This window comes from Pongo pygmaeus, chromosome 15, assembly GCF_028885625.2.
Source record: "Pongo pygmaeus isolate AG05252 chromosome 15, NHGRI_mPonPyg2-v2.0_pri, whole genome shotgun sequence".
NCBI classification, from domain to species: Eukaryota; Metazoa; Chordata; class Mammalia; order Primates; family Hominidae; genus Pongo; species Pongo pygmaeus.
The window spans coordinates 19,395,552-19,413,914 of NC_072388.2; the positions used below are offsets into that span (position 1 = coordinate 19,395,552).

Sequence of the window (18,363 nt, forward strand, 5' to 3'; positions counted from 1 at the left end):
CTTCACTGTTCCCATTACCTTACATAGCTGGGATGTCACCTATCTTATCTGCTAGGACCTTTAGACACTTAAGATTATCCACTAGACCAATGCTTTTCAAACTTCCAGACACACACCCCATTAGTGGATGTGAAACTGAATTAGTAAATCACAAAGAAATTTCAAAAATGCAAACCAAAACTGTGGGAAGGAAAACATGAATTAAAGGCCAGGCGCGGTGGCTCATGCCTGCAATCCCAGCACTTTGGGATCCTGAGATGGGCGGATCACCTGAGGTCAGGAGTTCGAGACCAGCCTGGTCAATATGAAACCCCATCTCTACTAAAAATACAAAAAAATTAGCCAGATATGGCGGCGGACGCCTGTAATCCCAGCTACTCGGGAGGCTGAGGCAGAATCGCTTGAACCCGGGAAGCGGAGGTTGCAGTGAACTGAGATCAAGTCACCGCACTCCAGCCTGGGTGACAGAACAAGACTCTGTCTCCAAAAAAAAAAAAAAAAAAGAAAACAGGAATTAAGAGTACATAGCACATATTGTTTTGTGAAACTTGTTTTATGTAATGTTTAATGAATCATGATATAAAATTATTCTTACTGATCATTATAAATATTTTTTGAGGAATACTCCTCCTCAGACCCTAAGGGTTACAAAGTTCAAATGTCAGATAAGATTCTTATTATATTCCTCTAGTATCTTTCCAACTGTGATCCTTAATCTTTTTCCTCATCTATAAAACAGGAATAACAGCAGTCTCTATCTCATAGAGTTGTGAAGATTAAGGAAGCACTTAAATAAGGGATTAAGAAAGGGGCTTAGGGTAGTGCCTGGCATAAGGCAAGTGACATATCTTTGTGGGCTATTTTCCAACTTACTCCTATCCCCATTCCTAAACATGCTATGTTCTTCCTGACCTCCATGCCATTTGTATGTGCACAGGGAAAATCCACTTAAGACTTTTCTGGTGATTTCTCTAGAAATCCTTTCCAATTTGTCCATTCTGGTGCAGATGCCTCTTTATGTCCCCAGAGCAACTTGTGCTTTCATTTATTATATAGCACCTATACACTATACCATTTTCCTTTCTCCTTCACTAGACTGAGTCCTCTTATGAAATAGGCTAGTAATTTCATTCATTTAGCGTCCCCAGTAGCTAACCTGACAAATACCAAGTATCAAAGTGTTTAACTGAGTGATGCTATTTTTTTCCCTTTCCCAACAGTTGTTAGCCCTGAAGATCTGGCTATCCCAATAGGAAGGCTGAAGGTTTCCCTTCAAGCAGCTGCTGTCCTCCATGCTATTTACAAGGAGAAGACTGAAGATTTGTTCTCATGAAGGAACACGTGCTATTCCAATCTAAAAGTCTCTGAGGGAACCATAGTAAAAAGTCTCTTATAAAGTTAGCTTGCTATAACATGAATTTGGTTTACTGTGATGTCTAGTGTCTCTCAATCTAATGATGAAAGTTTAGAATGATGAAAGTTTCATTTGTAACACTAGCTAGATAAAGGCATTTTTTTCTCCAGTGCCTTAGCATTTTACCAGGCAGGAAGAGCAGGCTTGCTTTCAGGAACTGAAAATGGTCACAAGTGAATTTACAAAAACAAACAACAACAAAAAAAAAACCCAGTTTATTCATCTTTTAGTTCTTCCAAAATTGAAAATATCAAGTCCTACTGCTAAGGAGAAAAAACAAACAAACATAAAATCCGGGACCCCTCCCCCCTTCTTCTCTTAAAGTCACAGAGCACGGAAGGAACTGCAGTGGGACAGGTGGGTGCAGAGAACCAGAAGGGGAGGATGGCAAGATAAACTCCCCAAATACTTGAAAAGCTGTTCAACAGAAACTGTGATAAATACAGGACAATGCAAGACAAAGTTAAAATAAGGAGCAGCAGTGCTGAGAGGCTGTGTTGTAGATATGGCCTCCCTTCCTCTTCTCTTTTCTCGTCAGGGTATTCTAGGCCCAAGGCATGACTTGTCCCTTCCAGATCTAAATGTTGACTCCTTTGAGCCTTCCTCTACATTTCACTAGAAGCGGTACATGAGGCACAACCTGATATATCTTCCTTAGATATATGAGAAAAAAAGAAGACAGTGGCAATTTTGCCTTCTATCATTGTACCATGTGTGCATTGTATGGAGAAAATAACCGAGCCAGGGAGTATCACTGCTTCTTATGTCTTCCAAGGCAGCAGATATACCTCAGAATCTGCATGAGGCAGGAAAGCAGGAAAACTCAGACGAAGGCACCAGCCCAATCTGCCTCACTAGCTCAAGTTGTATGGTTTATCACAACCATCAGCAAATTTCCAAGAACCTTGAGTATTGCAAAGATAAAACTTAAGAGATGTGAGGAAGGTCATGGCAGTAGGGTAGGTTGGAGGATTGAATGTGCTGGTCATGATATGGGTAATTAAGGGTCACCTTAATTACAGGGTCACCACTGTCTTGGAAATACAGCTTTGAGACACCAAATAATAAGATGTCAGAAGCCATCGATGTCCTGGCAGAAGGTGACAGGAAGAGAGAAGAATGAAACAATATTTATTAACAGCGGGAGCCTCCTCCTGTCTTCAAGAACACCTCCTCCCTTGCCATCTGAATGGGGCCATTGGCACGTGTCCTGGTGGGCCTGGAATTCCCCGAGTAGATTGGTCCACACAAATGGCCCCCTAAACCCATAAACACAAATGGCAAAACGTCAAATGAAAACAAAAGGAAAAATACAGTTTCTATGTCATGTAAAATTTTCAGGGGTTGGCTGGAGGAAGAATGGAGCTCAGGGCCAAAGTTCAGAAGTTACTTCCTCTTTTTCTTGGGGGGTGCAGAGCTGTGTCTGGAACCACGGTTAGAGCCACGGCCCGAACTGTGCACAGATGCCTTCCTCTTCCGGCTCATACTTCGACTTTGTTCTTCTTCTTCCTCGTAACGACTTTCTCGGTCCGCTAAATAGAAGACGCATGATTAGTTAGCGATAGGTAAGCTTTAGGTACCTAATATTACTGGATAGCATGAGGTAATACAGAGAATACACTTTGGAATCAGACCCAAGTTTTAATATTGGGCAAGTACTTTCTGAACCTTGGTTTATTTACAAAAGGGAGAATTATTTAAGGGTTAAATAAGGTAACCTATGAAAAGTACCTATTCCCAATGCTTGGAACACAGCAGTTAATATTTATTTCCTTTTAAGCTTTAAACGTTTGTTTGGGGTTTGGCTTCAGAGTAACTAGATTAGCATTATAAAGACATGCCTAACCTGGAAGAAGCCTAGAAAATTAAAGTATTATAGGATTTAGGTTTGGAAACTGAGTAGGCTAATTCTTGAGTATTACATGAATATGTGGCTATCATGGCTATAGGAAAGATGGAGGCTTGCGCAGATGAAAACAGCATCCAGTTTGGCAGAGCACTGCCCACTGGAGAGTATGGACACATTCCACACCTCATTTTCTCCTTCAGTCAATGAAGTTGTACCTGTGGCTCCAAATCACTTTTATAATGTTCTTTTGTTACTTTCATTACGCCATCAATACTAACACCTCAAAATATTGAAATGTGTTGGAAATTTGTGTGTAGACAAATGAATAAATAAAAACAACACATTTTTAAAAACCTTTTCGGGCTTCTTCCTCCAGTTCATCCCAATCCTTTCCACTCTCTTCTTCACTACCCAATGACTCCTTAGAATAGTCTGGAAGAAAATTAATTAAGCATTAGTCATCATGCGGGAACAGAATGGAATGACAGAGTTCTTAGTCTAAAAAAAGTAGTTTTCAGAAATGACATTAGATTAGGAAGCCAGGACGAACTTTGCTCTATAAGACTAACCTGACTCTTCTGCTTCTGATGAATAATCTTCATCACTGTCCTCCTCTTCCTCTTCATAGTCATCTTCTGAAGGATTAAAAGTCTCATCTTCAATTTCAGACTCTGAATCCCCTTCTTCAGCATCACTCCCCTGGTGAGTTAGAGCATAATACTGATTTTTTTTGACATTTACCTTATTAACTTAATGAATTAATTCAGCCCACATAGTATACCAGTATTTACATGAAGAAAACAAGAGCAAAAAAATCTGAGGGATCAAAAGATAAAATGACTTGTTTAAAATTAGTGGTCAGGTGCAATTATTATTTTACTATTATTATGTATTATTACATTTCTGAAAAATTCATGTTAGCCTTCCTTACCCAGGGAAATTAACAGAAAGACTTTCTGTATTTATGTATCACACAAACGCTAAGTGGACCATTTTTTAAAAAATAATTTTTGCAAAATGCCCTGAAGGATTTTTCCCTAAATGCTAAGAAACTCATTGAGGAAAAGTTTTTGTAGTTTCCAAGAAATCTTGTCAGGAGTTAGTTACCACTGCCCAATCAATTTATCAATTTGAAGAAACAATGATATCAAGTGGTGTTTAGAGCTTCTCCCAGATAGCCTAGTCCCTTATGTACTACTTCTAACTGACCAAATGATAGCGGGCAACACTGTGTACCAGAAAAGAAACCCCACACTCACGCACCTCACCCTCAGGCTCCAGGAAAGACCAGCCACCTTGTTCGAAGAAGCCCTCAGGGTCATCAACAATGGTCTTCATGATTTTAGTCCAGTTGAGGGACTGTACTCCTTCTGTGTACTTCAGGTCGCAGGAACTAAGAGAAATGACATGACAAAGTCAAATCAATCTTCTGTATTTTCCAGATATTCTTTCTTTTTTTTTTTTTGAGACAGAGCCTTGCTCTGTTGCCCAGGCTGGAGTGCAGTGGCACAATCTTGGCTCACTGCAACCTCTGCCTCCTAGGTTCAAGTGATTCTCCTGCCTCAGCCTCCCGAGTACCTGGGATTACAGGCGCATGCCACCATGCCTGGCTAATTTTTGTATTTTTAGTAGAGACAGGGTTTTGCCATGTTGGTCAGGCTGGTCTAGAACTCCTGACTTCAGGTGAATAACCTGCCTCAGCCTCCCAAAGTGCTGGATTACAGGTGTGAGCCACCGCACCCTGCCTGGGAGCAGATATTCTTTGCACTATGCCACCAGAGCATGTCCCAATGGCTGCTATTTGATCTCCTAGAGCACTAGCCCTCACAACAGACCAGCATTCCAACCGAAACAAGCTTTCTCCTTCACCTGAGTTTGAGCTCATCCTCTCCCATTTTCTTCCTTAAACACCAATTTCCCTATTCTTCACTTAGTCTTCTCTCCTATTCACCCATGCTTTTCCCTCTCTGTCACTGATTCCATTCTTATTTCCAAGTAGTCTTAACTCATAACCACTTCTGTGATTCTGTTTTTCACTACTATGGTTAAGAAATAGGGACAATTTTCGGCCGGGTGTGGTGGCTCACGCCTGTAATCCCAGCACTTTGGGAGGCCAAGGCAGGCGGATCACGAGGTCAGGAGATTGAGACCATCCTGGCTAACACGGTGAAACCCCATCTCTACTAAAAATACAAAAAATTAGCCGGGCATGGTAGCACGCGCCTGTAGTCCCAGCTACTTGGGAGGCTGAAGCAGGAGAATCGCTTGAACCTGGGAGGTGGAGGTTGCAGTGAGCCGAGATCGTGCCACTGCACTCCAGCCTGGTGACAGAGTGAGACTCTGTCTCAAAAAAATAATAATTAAAAAAAAAAAAAAAAAAAAAGAAACAGGGACAATTTTCAATGGCCCTAGCCTTTCTTCTTCAACCTTCCACTGCTTTCCTATGTGTTGTTTATTTGATGCAAAATCTGTATGAAGGTAGGAATAAATTTTTCTCCCAGTACCTAAAGTGCCCTGTATTTAGACAATGTTCAAATGACTTTCTCTTACTCACTTCTGTTGAGGAGGGCTGAATCAGTTAAGAGTGGGTAAGAAGAAAAAAATCAAAGAAATGACAATAGTAAGGATAACAACAAACAACCATAAAATCTGCCTGAGAACCACTGGCATAAATCGACTTTAGACAATATACACGGAAACTTCTGCTTCCAGCCATGATGGAGTAACAATGACTAGATTTACTTTCCCACCTTAAACAACTACAAAACAAAATATGAAACAACAGTTTTCAGGCACTGGATAAAAAACAGCACAAGACCATAATCCCTGAAAGAAGGAAACAAACAAGGATTAATTGAACATTTGCCCTAGTTTTCTGTCTAGAGGCAATTCCTAATCTGCTATGCAGAGAAAAAGTAGGATTTGGGAAGACTGAGACAGCTAGAATTTGTGGAGAAGAGTACAGGAAGGAAGAGTTTCCCAGAGAGAAAGCTCCACAGATCTGCAGAGGGGTCCCCTCAAGTCTTTGGTGGAGCGATGATCTACACATTCATGAGAAAACTGGAACTGCATAAAGAAGCACTGGAAAGCAGTAGGCCAGACAACTCCCAATCTCACACAGAACTAGAAATAAATCGTGTTCTAGTGGATTTATTTCCACCACCTTTCCACAAGCTTCAGCAGAGAGATCTCACAATCCACAGGGCATCAGGCAGACTCTGAAGAGTATTGCCTTGTAGTAAGGCCAATTACTCGGAAGTTTTTGAGTGAAACTTTTAAAGGCTGTTCTAAATCCACACTAATAGACATTTGAGAACAAGCCTTGAAAGATCAAACAGAATCCAACTAACTTGACTGCATCCTAGAATAACCTCGTCTCTAGTAAAAAAATTGGCTGGGTGTGGTAGCACATGCTTGTAATCCCAGCTACTTGGGATGCTGATGCAGGAAGGTTGCCTGAATCCAAGAGTTTGAGGATGCAGTGAGCTGTGACTGCACCACTACACTTGAGACTGAGCAACACAGTGAGACCCTGTCTCAAACAACCACCACCACCACTACCACTACAAAATATGTAGAAAATATAAAGATAATGGGTGAAGAGCAGAAAAGGATGCTTCAAAAGCTATTGTAAATATGCTCTACATTGACTGGGTGCAGTGGCTTGTGCCTGTAATCCCGGTACGTTGGGAGACCGAGGTGGGAGGATCGCTTGAGCGATTTACTTACTTCAACCATTCCTTGATGGGGTCAAGAGAGGCTACAGGAATGGCGTTGATCATGGTCACTTTCTTGCTGTAGTCCTTGTAGACGATTACCATATCAAAGTTCTTCAGGTGAAACTGCACCCGCTCAAAGTGGATCAGCTCTACCTCATCCAATGTCACCACAAAAGGTGGCTGTCAGGGAGAAACTGAATCATTAGCATATAAGTATTTCCCCCAAAGCAATAATATTTCAAATAACTTTCATGATCTAAATCACTAGATAAAAGATAACTAAGCTGTTTTTTGGGTTTTTTTTTGAAAGACTGAGGCAGTACAACATACTAAGAAGCCACAGAAAAAGGATCTGCAAGATACAAAAATCATCCCTCAAGGAGAATAAACTCAAGGAAACTATGTTGAAGGAACCATTTAAAATAAACTATTTAAAAAGACATTATCTTAAAAAATAAAAAATAAAAAAAGAGAGATAGGTTCTTGCTATGTTGCCCAGACTGGTCTTGAGTTGCTGGCCTCAAGTGATCCTCCCACCTTGGCCTCTAATTGTGCTGGGATTACAGGTGTGAGCCATCATGCCTGCCCTGAAGAGACTTTAAAAGAAGGTAAGAAACACTCACCCATTCCGTAGCATTTACCAGCGCACTACTAGTGGGCTGAAGGAGGCAGGTACTCCTATAGGGAGCTCCGTTAAATCTGGAAGAGAGAAACTTTTAAGACTGAGCTCATCACGAGAGACTGCTCCTACCACAACAGACACACTTCTTCCCTCTCCCCATTCCAAACAGCTCCAGCATACTCACTGGAGACTCATCCAGAGGAAGCCTCTTTAAGAGTTAGCCACTCACCTAAACCCTTAAACATTTTCAAGAAGAAATGGATGTCTCAAAGATTATTAGTCATAGGAAAAAAGGATACGATATGTTAAATTATTATTAAAGGAAGAATAATTTATTGTACCAAAAGACAGACCGGTGAAACTTCAGGCCAAAAAGAAGATATGTTACCCCAAGTCCCTAAAAGGCACTTCAAATTCCAGTTCCTCCTTAGTTAGAGCCTCTACTTTCTCAATGAAATTTTTAAAGGCTGTTTTCAGTTTGTGCCTCATTTCTCGTTCCATCTGTAGAAGAAAAAAATATCAAATATAGCCATTACATTTGTTAACAGTACCTCCCCTCAAAAAGTCTGAAGTGCTTTTGTGCTTTAAAAAAAAATTCCAACTTTTAAGTTCAGGAGTACATGGGCAGGATGTGCAGGTTTGTTACATAGGTAAACGTGTGCCATGGTGGTTTGCTGCACAGATCATCCCTGAAGTGCTTCTGTTGTCCTTCATTCTCTTAACTATGAAACATGTACATACACCTTATTTAAGGCCACCATGCCATTAACTGTCAAGCTGAGTCTGCAACCTAAGACTAAACTATTCTAATACCCTATCTCAGCAGATACTTGAGTTGCTCTGCACAAACAGATTCAGGGTTGTTTATTTATTTATTTATTTATTTTTGGAGACGGAGTCTCGCTAGTCGCCCAGGCTGGAGTGCAGTGGCGCGATCTCGGCCCACAACCTCTGCCTCCTGGGTTCATGCCATTCTCCTGCCTCAGCCTCCCGAGTACGTGGGACTACAGGAGTCCGCCACTACACCCGGCTAATTTTTTTGTATTTTTAGTAGAGACAGCGTTTCACCGTGTTAGCCAGGATGGTCTCGATCTCCTGACCTCGTGATCTGCCTGCCTCGGCCTCCCAAAGTGCTGGGATTACAGGCGTGAGCCACTGCACCCGGCTATTTATTTATTTTTTGAGATGGAGTCTCACTCTGTCGCCCAGGCTGGAGTGCAGTGGCGCTATCTTGGCTCACTGCAACCTCTGCCTCTTGGGTTCAAGTGATTATCCTGCCTTAGCCTCCCGACTAGCTGGGACTACAGGTGCACACCACCATGCCCAGCTAATTTATGTATTTTTAATACAGACGGGGTTTCACCACATTGGCCAGGCTGGTCTCCAACTCCTGACCCTCAGGTGATCTGCCCATGTTGGCCTCCCAAAGTGCTGGGATTACAGGCGTGAGTCACCACGCCGGCCCAGGTTGTTTATAAAATACAATCCCTGAGCTTGGATTTGGCCTCATCCTCCCTGACTATCCTGCAAATACAATACTAAATTTCACAAACCTGCTCAGCATAGAGGTCATCTCGGTCATGCATATGCTGATGTTTCCCCAAGTCCGTGGTTATCTCTCCCACTTCTGTGTAGAACTGCACATCCGTGTGCCGCTTCTTCCCAAACATGATGGCATTCTGTCGGCATAAAACAGAAAGAAGACAGTAGTCAGAAACACAAAGGTATCTGTGATGGAAATGGCAGTGATCCAAACTTGGGCCTCCACAGCATGCATGCAAAAATAATTAAACCATCCCTGGTGTCATCATAAATAATGATGCTTGAGAATGTGAAACAGTGTACATTTGAAAAAGTGCTGTGCTCCTACTTATTACAGGAACTTTGGAAATCATGTTGGTAACAAATCTTATCTAAAGCAAAACCTTTTTGTTTTAGAAAGAGAAATCTGGAGATCTCGTATAAAACATTTGCTGGCCATCATATAACACACCAAAGGAACAAACATGCTTATGAGCACCTTCTAGATGCCAGGCCTTGTGACCTTTAGAGGCATTATTTTATTTAATCCTCTTAAATGTTCTTAAGTGAGAGGTGATTTTTTCATTACTTTCGTTTTTGTTTTTTGTTTTTCACATGCTGTCGCCCAGGCTGGAGTACAATGGTGCGATCTCGGCTCACTGCAATTTCCGCCTCCCAGGTTCAAGCGATTTTCCTGCCTCAGCTTCTCGAGTAGCTGGGACTACAGGTGCTGGCCACTACGCCTGGCTAATTTTTGTATTTTTAGTAGAGACGGGGTTTCACCATGTTGGTCAGGCTGGTGTCGAACTCCCAACCTCAGGTGATCCACCCACCTCGGCCTCCCAAAGTGCTGGGATTATGGGCATGAGCCACCGCGCCCCGCCCTTTCATCACTATTTTATAGGAAAGAAGCTGAGAGAAATAAAGTGTCTTGCCCAAGAGCTCACAGCTAGTTAAGTGGAAAGGTATACCTTGAGGTGAAAGTGCAAGACAATAATCATTTCTCCATCACAGGGCTGGAACAAAGCATGCTTAATATTATTGTACAAAATATCCACTTTGTCTCCTCGAACAGATGTGAAGCGGAAGCCTGGGGAAAAGAATGAAGAAATGTCAAGCAGTATAATTAAGTTACGCCACAAGGCACTGCAACTCTTCTGGCTGATTTGCATAGGGTCAGAGGAAACATCAACAACTGTATAGAGCTTTCCTTTCCTTCTGGCCACACAGCAGTGTAAGTAGATTCCTCCCAGCATTTCCTTGTCATACTTTATTAGCACCATGCTTTAACCAGCTGAGCTCACCAGCGGATGGCTCTTTGTCATACTTTATTATCTGATCTGTCATTCCTAACAAATGTGCCCTGGAGAGAAAGCCTAGGTACAGGAGAGATCATCCATACCATTGACATGGGCCTCCAGTGAGCCTTGCATCCTCTTTTGGGCAATATTTGGGCGAATGTATAGATCTTTCAGTTTGGGATTACTCCGGTTTAGATTGATCACCAGTGAGTCTTGTTTTACAATGCCCTAAGCAAGATGAAAATTAATGTGAATTGTCACATATCCTTACAAGTCTCCAAAAAATACATGTCCTTCTTTGTGTAAGAATGTTTTGTCTGTGTTCGGGCTCACCTCCTTCTCTTTCTCTTCAGCTTCTCGAGTTTTATAACGTTTCTGTACTTCTTTAATAATTCGGAAAGCATTCTGAAGGTTCAAGGCTGGTACTGTCTGTTCTCCGGGTGCCTTAATATTTGACGCTCGGTATGTACTGTAGAAAAGCAGCAGCATTTATAGACATTTCTTTTTCAGGCCAGGGAAATTGTACTGATTTACTTTATCTTATAACCAGCTTAATCTCTTTTTTTTTTTTTTGAGACAGGGTCTGGCTCTGTCACCCAGGCTGGAGTACAGTGGCCCAATCTTAGCTCACTGCAACCTTCGCCTCCTGGGTTCAAGCCATCCTCCCACCTCAGCCTTCCAAGTACCTGGGATTACAGGTACACACCACCATGCCCAGCTAGTTTTTGTATTTTTAGCAGATACAGGGTTTTGCCACGCTGACCAGGCTGGTCTTGAACTCTTGGCCTCAAGTAATCTGCCTGCCTCTGCCTCCCAAAGTGCTGGGATTATAGGCGTGAGCCGCCATGCATGCCCATTCCTTCTTTTTTCCTCTTTCCAATCTGGCATAACATCCCCAAATTATCCCATTTCACACCATGAAATCACAGAATCCAATGTGGCACCAGTTTTCTCATTTGAAGATCCTACTGCAAAATATTATTTTTAACACTTATTTTCATAATTATTATTTTTTTTGAGACAAGGTCTCGTTCTGTCGCTCAGGCTGGATGGAGTACAGGCAAGATCAGGGCTCACTGCAGCCTCAACCTCCCAGGCTCAAGGAATCCTCCCACCTCAGCCTCCAGAGTAGCTGGGTGACGGGCGCACACCACCACGCCTGGTTAATTTTTTGTTTTTCAGTAGAGACAAGGTCTCACTATATTACCCAGGCTCAAAATATGTTTAGTAAATATATAGTATCTTCAAGAAGATTCTAAATTGGGATCCATCCTGAAAATAGTACAAAGTCAAGAAGGCAATCCGAAACAAGTACCAATGAGGAAGGCTTTGACATTTACTAGGTAGGGAAAATGCAGCATAGACAATGAAATGTTTCTGAGAGTACCACTCCAGACAAGATGAATCTGGGTATGACTTTTCTTGGGGACTCACATTTCCTTGACAAAAGTCGCTTCAGGGTTAGGAAAGATGTTGCCTTCATTCCTGCCCAGAGCACTGCCTGGGCAATAAAAGTTGATTCGCAAGTAAGTATAGTCTCCTTCCACGGACATACTTATATTCTGTTCAAAGGAAAAGCATAAAAAGTAAACAGATTTCTTTCCTAGAGATTAGTAGTTACAGAGATGTTAAAATTAAGTTAGGAGTTACAAATTGCCTACTCTTAACCTTAATCTAAATCTAACAAATTTACATAATTTATCTTTTTAATAATGAAGTATCTTTTTCCCAAAAAAGTCTCTGAATTCTTAAAGTACCTTGTATGATGAATACAACTGCAAGTTAAACAATGATTAAACGAAGTTGAAAGAAAGATAGGCAAATTATGTTTCTAGACTAGACTAGCTTTCTACTAAGTGAAAAAAACTGGAAGAGGAAGGAGAATGACAAGACAAGAGGGATGTCAGTAACCTGAACAGAGTCTGAAGGAGCCAAAAGTGGGAGACATGATGAATGCAGATTATTTATGGCAAATACAATTACTATTTTAAGAAACAGTTTGGATGAAACCTGATGCACTGAATGTCAGTACCTTGATTGTGGCAATGTGAAACGGTGTTGCAATGCCAAACACAGGCATTATCACAGTCTCATATTTCTTATCGATGTAGATCTTCATTTCCCGAATATGTGGTTCCTTAGGCATCAGAGATGGGTTTTTATAGGACACATTAGATTTGCGAGCTCTGGAGTGGGATAAAAAAACAACTGAGAAATTTCTGCAGTCACACAGAACCCTCAGATGATCTCACTCCTCAATGAAAACTCTTACTTCTGAATCTGCTGTTCTCCCTTTTGTTCAGTCAATCGCCTCTTTGCTTCTTCATTGAGTTGAGCCGCTAGTTCTTTTTGATGTGCTCTTCGCTTCTCTTCTGCAGTCATTTCATTCTGGTGAATGGAAAATCCAATTTATCACAACATGTGAGCCATATGACAGCTGAGATCAATGTAATTTAAAATAGTAAACTTACTCTTGTTCTTTCTGTAAGTAATGCTGCCCGAGAACCTCTTCCCAGAAGGTCCTCTGCCTCATCTTTCTCCTCCTCCTCTTCTTCCTCATCTTCGTTCTATGGAAAAAGTCATAATCAAAAAATGAAATTTTAATTATTTTAGCCAATATTATTTAACTTCTTTATATCCTAAACTTCCTATACTACTTATCTATCTTCTTCCTACCTTTAGGAAAATCCCCACATTCTTCACTTTCTTCTTCACAGAAGTGAGAACAGTAGCTGGGCCATCCTAGAATTAAAAGGAGAATGAAGACACATAATTTAAAAGAGGCAATTTCATTTTCTAACCTAGTAAACGGCTGGGCAATGCTTTGAATCTTTTGGACACTAAAATGTTTGACAATGAATAAATATAGTTTTTATCCTTCTAACCTCTAACCTCTTGTCAGGAGCTACAATTTTTTTCTTTTTCTTTTTTTTGAGACAGAGTTTCACTCTTGTCAACTAGGTTGGAGTGCAACGGCGTGACCTCAGCTCACTGCAACCTTCGCCTCCCGGGTTGAAGTGATTCTCCTGCCTCAGCCTCCTGAGGAGCTGGAATTACACACGCGCACCACCACGCCTGGCTAATTTTTGTATTTTTAGTAGAGCCGGGGATTCACCATGTTGGTCAGGCTGGTCTCAAACTCCTGACCTCAGGTGATCCACCTGCCTTGGCCTCCGAAAGTGCTAGGATTACATGCGTGAGCCACTGCGCCCGGCCAAGAGCTACAATTTGGGAGGCAACATTAGGTAATCGTTAATACAGGTTTGATTTGAAGCCTAGCTCAGTTGCTTTCTACCTCAGTGACATTTGGCAAGTTACTTAAACTTGTCTGTGCCTTCAATTTGTCTGTAAATGGAGGTAATAAGAGTATCTACTTCACAAGGTACTATTTCAATGAATTAATGTAAACTGCTTAGCTTATGATAAAAACACTGAACTATCTGTGCTCATTATTATTAAAAATCAGTTCCTGCTGAGGGAAAGGAGCCAGTCACAAAAGACCACATACGGTATGACTGAATTTACATCAACTGCTCAGATATTTAGCAAATCCTTAGAGAGAACGTAGTTTAATCATTGCCTAGGCCTGAAGAACCAGTGGGGGAAGGGAAGGGGGATGGGGAGTGACTGCTAATAGGTTCAGGGTTCTTTCCTGAGGTGATGAAAATATTTTCAAATTAGATTGTAGTGATGGTTACACAAATGTGAATATACTAAAAATCACTAAATTGTACATATTAAGTGGGTGAATTGTATAGTATGTGAATTGTAGCTCAATAAAGCTGTTATTAAAAAGAAAAAAGAATAATCGGTTTCATTATTAGTATTAGTTCCTGATATTATCATTATCAAAGTTCAAGCCACAATATGACAATATGATTTAATGGTTTAAATCATTCCCTATACCTGGGCTACAGTCTCTATTCCTAGCCGCATTAGGTTAGGCTGTCACACGGATTCTTCCCCTTAGCTAGCATTTAACAAAGCAAGAAAAAAACCACAGGGTCCACAAACGTGCCTCAGAAGTTAGTTCATGAAGACTTCAAAGTTTAGAGACAATACACACCTCATCCACAAGCACTGTGTCACCAATGAACAGGGCATAGGTTTTCTCTTCTGGCTTCTTCCCCTCCTTGTTAGTCAGGTCTGAGAATCCTAAATTGATGCTGAAAACCATTCCTAAAACAGCAAAGCAAGGATCAGTCTGTGGCTGTGGCAATGTGGAGAAGTGTGAGACATATGCCTAAAAGAAGATAAAGCTAAAGGAAATAACTCACAAAAGCATTTTCCTATTGTATGTGAAACTTACCTTTCTTCAGTTTGTATTGATTTTTGCTGTTGATTACTAGGGAGCCTTCACGGAATTCAATTCCCATCCCAAATCTGAAAAGAAACAGATAAACATCAGCAAAAGGCTAAAGATCTCTAACATGGATCAAGTATAATATATCTATTTCAACTTTCACAAGAAGACAGGCAAACATGTTTGAAATGATTTACCCCTGCTGACCGCTCAGTTAGAAAAGAGGATTCAAAGACAGTCTTTGGCCTCTAAACATGCTGTATAATCCCATGGCGAAAAATAATTTCCTAATTGATTATATCAAGCCTTTTTAATTTTAGCTTATTTGCCCACATTTAAACTTTAACCTTCTACCATAAAATCAAGTCAGTAGTATTCCTATAAACAACACAGAGATTATTAAGGGGTATATTACTAAGACAGTAATTACTAGATTAAAAGGGGCAATTTTTAGTGGAACACTGGTAACCAGATTCGTAAGACTTGTTATATAGGTATATATTTCCATGAGAGAAGTCTAGAAACTATATACCATAGACTAGTTTTCATCTAAAGAGAGTGCCTACGTAAAGCTTTGTTTCCCAAAATGTCCTTTGTTCCATGACACGTTATTAGGTATTTCTAGGTGTTCAGTGATAAAATACATTTGAGAAATGTATAAAATACATTTGAGAGATACACTGGATTGAATAAACAAACCAAAACCAAAACCAAAAAAAAAAAAAAAAAAAAAACAAACCCAAAAACAAACAAACGGCCAGGCACAGTGGCTCACATTTGTAATCCCAGCACTTTGGGAGATCAAGGTGGGAGGACTGCTTGAGCCCAGGAGGTCAAGACCAGCCTGGGCAACATAGCGAGACCCTGTTTCTACAAAAAATAAAAAAATGAGCTGGGTGTGGTGGCACGTGCCTTGGTCCCAGTTATTGGGGGAACTGAGATGGGAGGATTGCTGGAGCCCAGAAGGTCTAGACTGCAGTGAGGCATGACTGCACCACTGCACTCCAGCCTGGACAGAGTGAGACCCTGTCTCTAAATAAAATATTAGGACATCTCAGAGTACTTAAGTTGCAAATGTGCATGGAGAAAGGAGATATAGTATGTATTAATAATATTTCCTAACATCTGTAATTACATCCTGGAACACCTATGGGCTGGAACACCACACTGGTCTGGAAAAATCTCTCTTATACACTTGGGAGAACTTAAATCTGTCTCACTTTCTCCGATAACATCATGTGTCTGGCACATAGTACAGTTTGCTAGCCCATAAATGTTGGCTGAATCAATCAATTAGCCTAAAGAAATTAGACTGACCACTGAAAGTCTAATTGAAAACTGACTCAAGAATGACAATACACATCATGGCATACCCTAGGTTTTTGGTAATTTTGTTCAGCAGTTCTGGCTTCTGCTTTTTAACCACGTCCATGACAGCGTTATATACGTCACATATCTTCACACCTAATAACAAGACACAAAGGAGATATTAAAGTATCTTTTAGGAAAAAACGCAGTAACATTTTAAAATCAAAATTTATGTCCCCTAAAGCAGTGTTTCTCAAAGTGTGAACTAAACAGTCCACTCACTTTTTTTTTTTTTTTTGAGACAAGATCTCACTCTGTCACCCAGGCTGGAGTGCAGTAGCATGATTACAGCTCACTGCAGCCCTGACCTCCCAGACTCAATGATCCTCCCACCTCAGCCTCCCAAGTAACTGGGACTATAGGCACACGCCACTATGCCCAGCTAATTTTTTATTTTTTGTAGAGACATGGTCTGCCATGTTGCCCAGGCTGGTCTCAAACTGGACTCAAGCAATCCTCCCACCTTGGCCTCCCAAAGTGCAGGAATTATAGGTGTGAATCACTCCACCTGGCCCCACTCTTTTTTTTTTTTTTTGAGATGGAGTCTCGCTCTGTTGCCCAGGCTGGAATGCAGTGGCGTGATCCTGCTTCACTGCAAGCTCCGCCTCCCGGATTCACGCCTTTCTCCTGCCTCAGCCTCCTGAGCAGATGAGACTACAGGGCGCCTGCCGCCACGCCCAGCTAATTTTTTTGTATTTTTAGTAGACGGGGTTTCACCGTGTTAGCCAGGATGGTTCCTGACCTCATGATCCGCCTACCTCAGCCTCCCAAAGTGTTGGGATCACAGGCTTGAACCATCACACCTGGCCCTGGCCCCATCCCATTCTTAATCATACTATTTGAGAATCACTGATCCAGGAGGACAATGGAACACCAGTTGGTCTTAATAAAATACTTTTAAGAGTTGATAAATGGTATCACATTAAAGTTATACATTTTCAAAAACAGATCCTTGTGGTGGGCCTGTTCCATTTATCACTAAATGGGTGAATTATTGTTATGAGGGCTGTGGCCTTAATTTTTCAGGATCTAGACTACGAATGGGTATGTCAAGCTAAAAAGTATTCTAGATATGGTGGCCTCAGAGGGATCTTTATCTTCATTAAACTACGGCTATGATTTCCAATAGGACTTCTTAAGACTGACTTAGAGATAATGTGGAAGAATGGTGTCTGGAAGCTCAGTATCCTTCGTATCGTTTTGATGTAGAATTAACATTATATATCCTGTAGGTAGAGATACTAATTCTCAGAACTTTCTATAACTAAGGAATAGTAATAAGGCCAAGGTATTTTGTGAAGATCTGGACATAGAGGGCCTAACAAGTCAGAGAGGTTTCTATAAACATCAATGTAAACCACAACGATCACTCATGCTTAAAAGAAATGCAGATTCAAGACCTACATGCTAGGATGATTCAACATTTGTAAATCTTATTCTGTTTTTAATATGAGAGCCTCAGAGACATAAACATAACACTAATGACATTTCTTTTTTGAGACAAGGTCTCAACTCTATTGTCCAGGCTGGAGTGCAGTGGCGCAATCATGGCTCACTGCCGAGGTATAATCGCAACTCACTGCAGCCTTGACCACTCAGGCTCAAGTGATCCTCCCCAACTTCAGTCTGAGTAGCTGGGACCACATGCGTGCACCACCATGCCCAACTAATTTTTTCATTTTTAATTTCTTGTAGAGATATGGGGGCCTCATTGCCCAGGCTGGTCTCAAACTCCTGGATTCAAGCGATCCTTCTCCTCGGCCTCCCAGTGTAGGGATTACAGGTGTGACCCACAGCTCCCGGCCAATGACATTTTTGTTACACAACTTCCAAACCTCCTTTTCTAAGGCACCTCACCATGTCTTAATTCCTTCAGCAGCTCCTCTTGAAGCTGGAGTAAAAAGTTATAATTTTCTTGAACTTCCTGAGAAGGATCAACCATTAAAGTGCGAACAAGGTTGGAGCAGTAAGACTTGAAGCGAATACCCATGGCACAAGTGATAGCCCCAAAATGCATATGATTCTTGTCACTAGAGACCAACAAAGAAAGAAAACATTTCATTACCAAAACTAGTGAAGTCCTTGGTATCAATGGGAAACAGTATCAATAATCATTACTTTTCCCTGCCATATCCCAAAGCTGTGGCTGAATAAGGACCTAAACTTTTTTGTGTTTTGTTTTAAATAAACAAACCAGTTTATAAAGGCTCTGGAGTAAAAGTCAGTGACCAAAACTTTTAGGATAAAAATTCAGTGAGTAAGTGAG

At 41.1% G+C, this 18,363-nt stretch overlaps 2 protein-coding genes across 7 annotated transcripts in view; one reads left to right on the plus strand and one right to left on the minus strand.

Annotated features, from left to right (window-relative positions):
* Window positions 1-1,418, plus strand: part of RPGRIP1 (RPGR interacting protein 1) — a 66,465-nt gene extending 65,047 nt beyond the window's left edge. For all 6 annotated transcript variants that reach the window (XM_063651405.1, XM_063651404.1, XM_063651406.1 and 3 more), the window contains one exon: window positions 1,221-1,418. In XM_063651405.1, coding sequence (XP_063507475.1) covers window positions 1,221-1,333 — 113 coding nt within the window. In that variant the 3' untranslated portion in view covers window positions 1,334-1,418. The remainder of the gene's footprint in view (window positions 1-1,220) is intronic.
* Window positions 1,419-1,613: 195 nt separating this feature from the next.
* SUPT16H (SPT16 homolog, facilitates chromatin remodeling subunit) overlaps window positions 1,614-18,363 on the minus strand; it is a 33,125-nt gene continuing 16,375 nt past the window's right edge. The window contains exons 7-26 of the mRNA XM_054448254.2: window positions 17,955-18,127; window positions 16,103-16,193; window positions 14,736-14,809; window positions 14,493-14,605; window positions 13,103-13,168; window positions 12,898-12,993; window positions 12,699-12,814; window positions 12,459-12,612; window positions 11,861-11,988; window positions 10,760-10,895; window positions 10,528-10,654; window positions 10,097-10,215; window positions 9,158-9,283; window positions 7,993-8,105; window positions 7,606-7,681; window positions 6,993-7,162; window positions 4,527-4,656; window positions 3,833-3,962; window positions 3,618-3,695; window positions 1,614-2,946 (exon numbers count right to left, since the gene is read on the minus strand). Coding sequence (XP_054304229.2) covers window positions 2,801-2,946; window positions 3,618-3,695; window positions 3,833-3,962; window positions 4,527-4,656; window positions 6,993-7,162; window positions 7,606-7,681; window positions 7,993-8,105; window positions 9,158-9,283; window positions 10,097-10,215; window positions 10,528-10,654; window positions 10,760-10,895; window positions 11,861-11,988; window positions 12,459-12,612; window positions 12,699-12,814; window positions 12,898-12,993; window positions 13,103-13,168; window positions 14,493-14,605; window positions 14,736-14,809; window positions 16,103-16,193; window positions 17,955-18,127 — 2,362 coding nt within the window. The 3' untranslated portion in view covers window positions 1,614-2,800. The remainder of the gene's footprint in view (window positions 2,947-3,617; window positions 3,696-3,832; window positions 3,963-4,526; window positions 4,657-6,992; window positions 7,163-7,605; window positions 7,682-7,992; window positions 8,106-9,157; window positions 9,284-10,096; window positions 10,216-10,527; window positions 10,655-10,759; window positions 10,896-11,860; window positions 11,989-12,458; window positions 12,613-12,698; window positions 12,815-12,897; window positions 12,994-13,102; window positions 13,169-14,492; window positions 14,606-14,735; window positions 14,810-16,102; window positions 16,194-17,954; window positions 18,128-18,363) is intronic.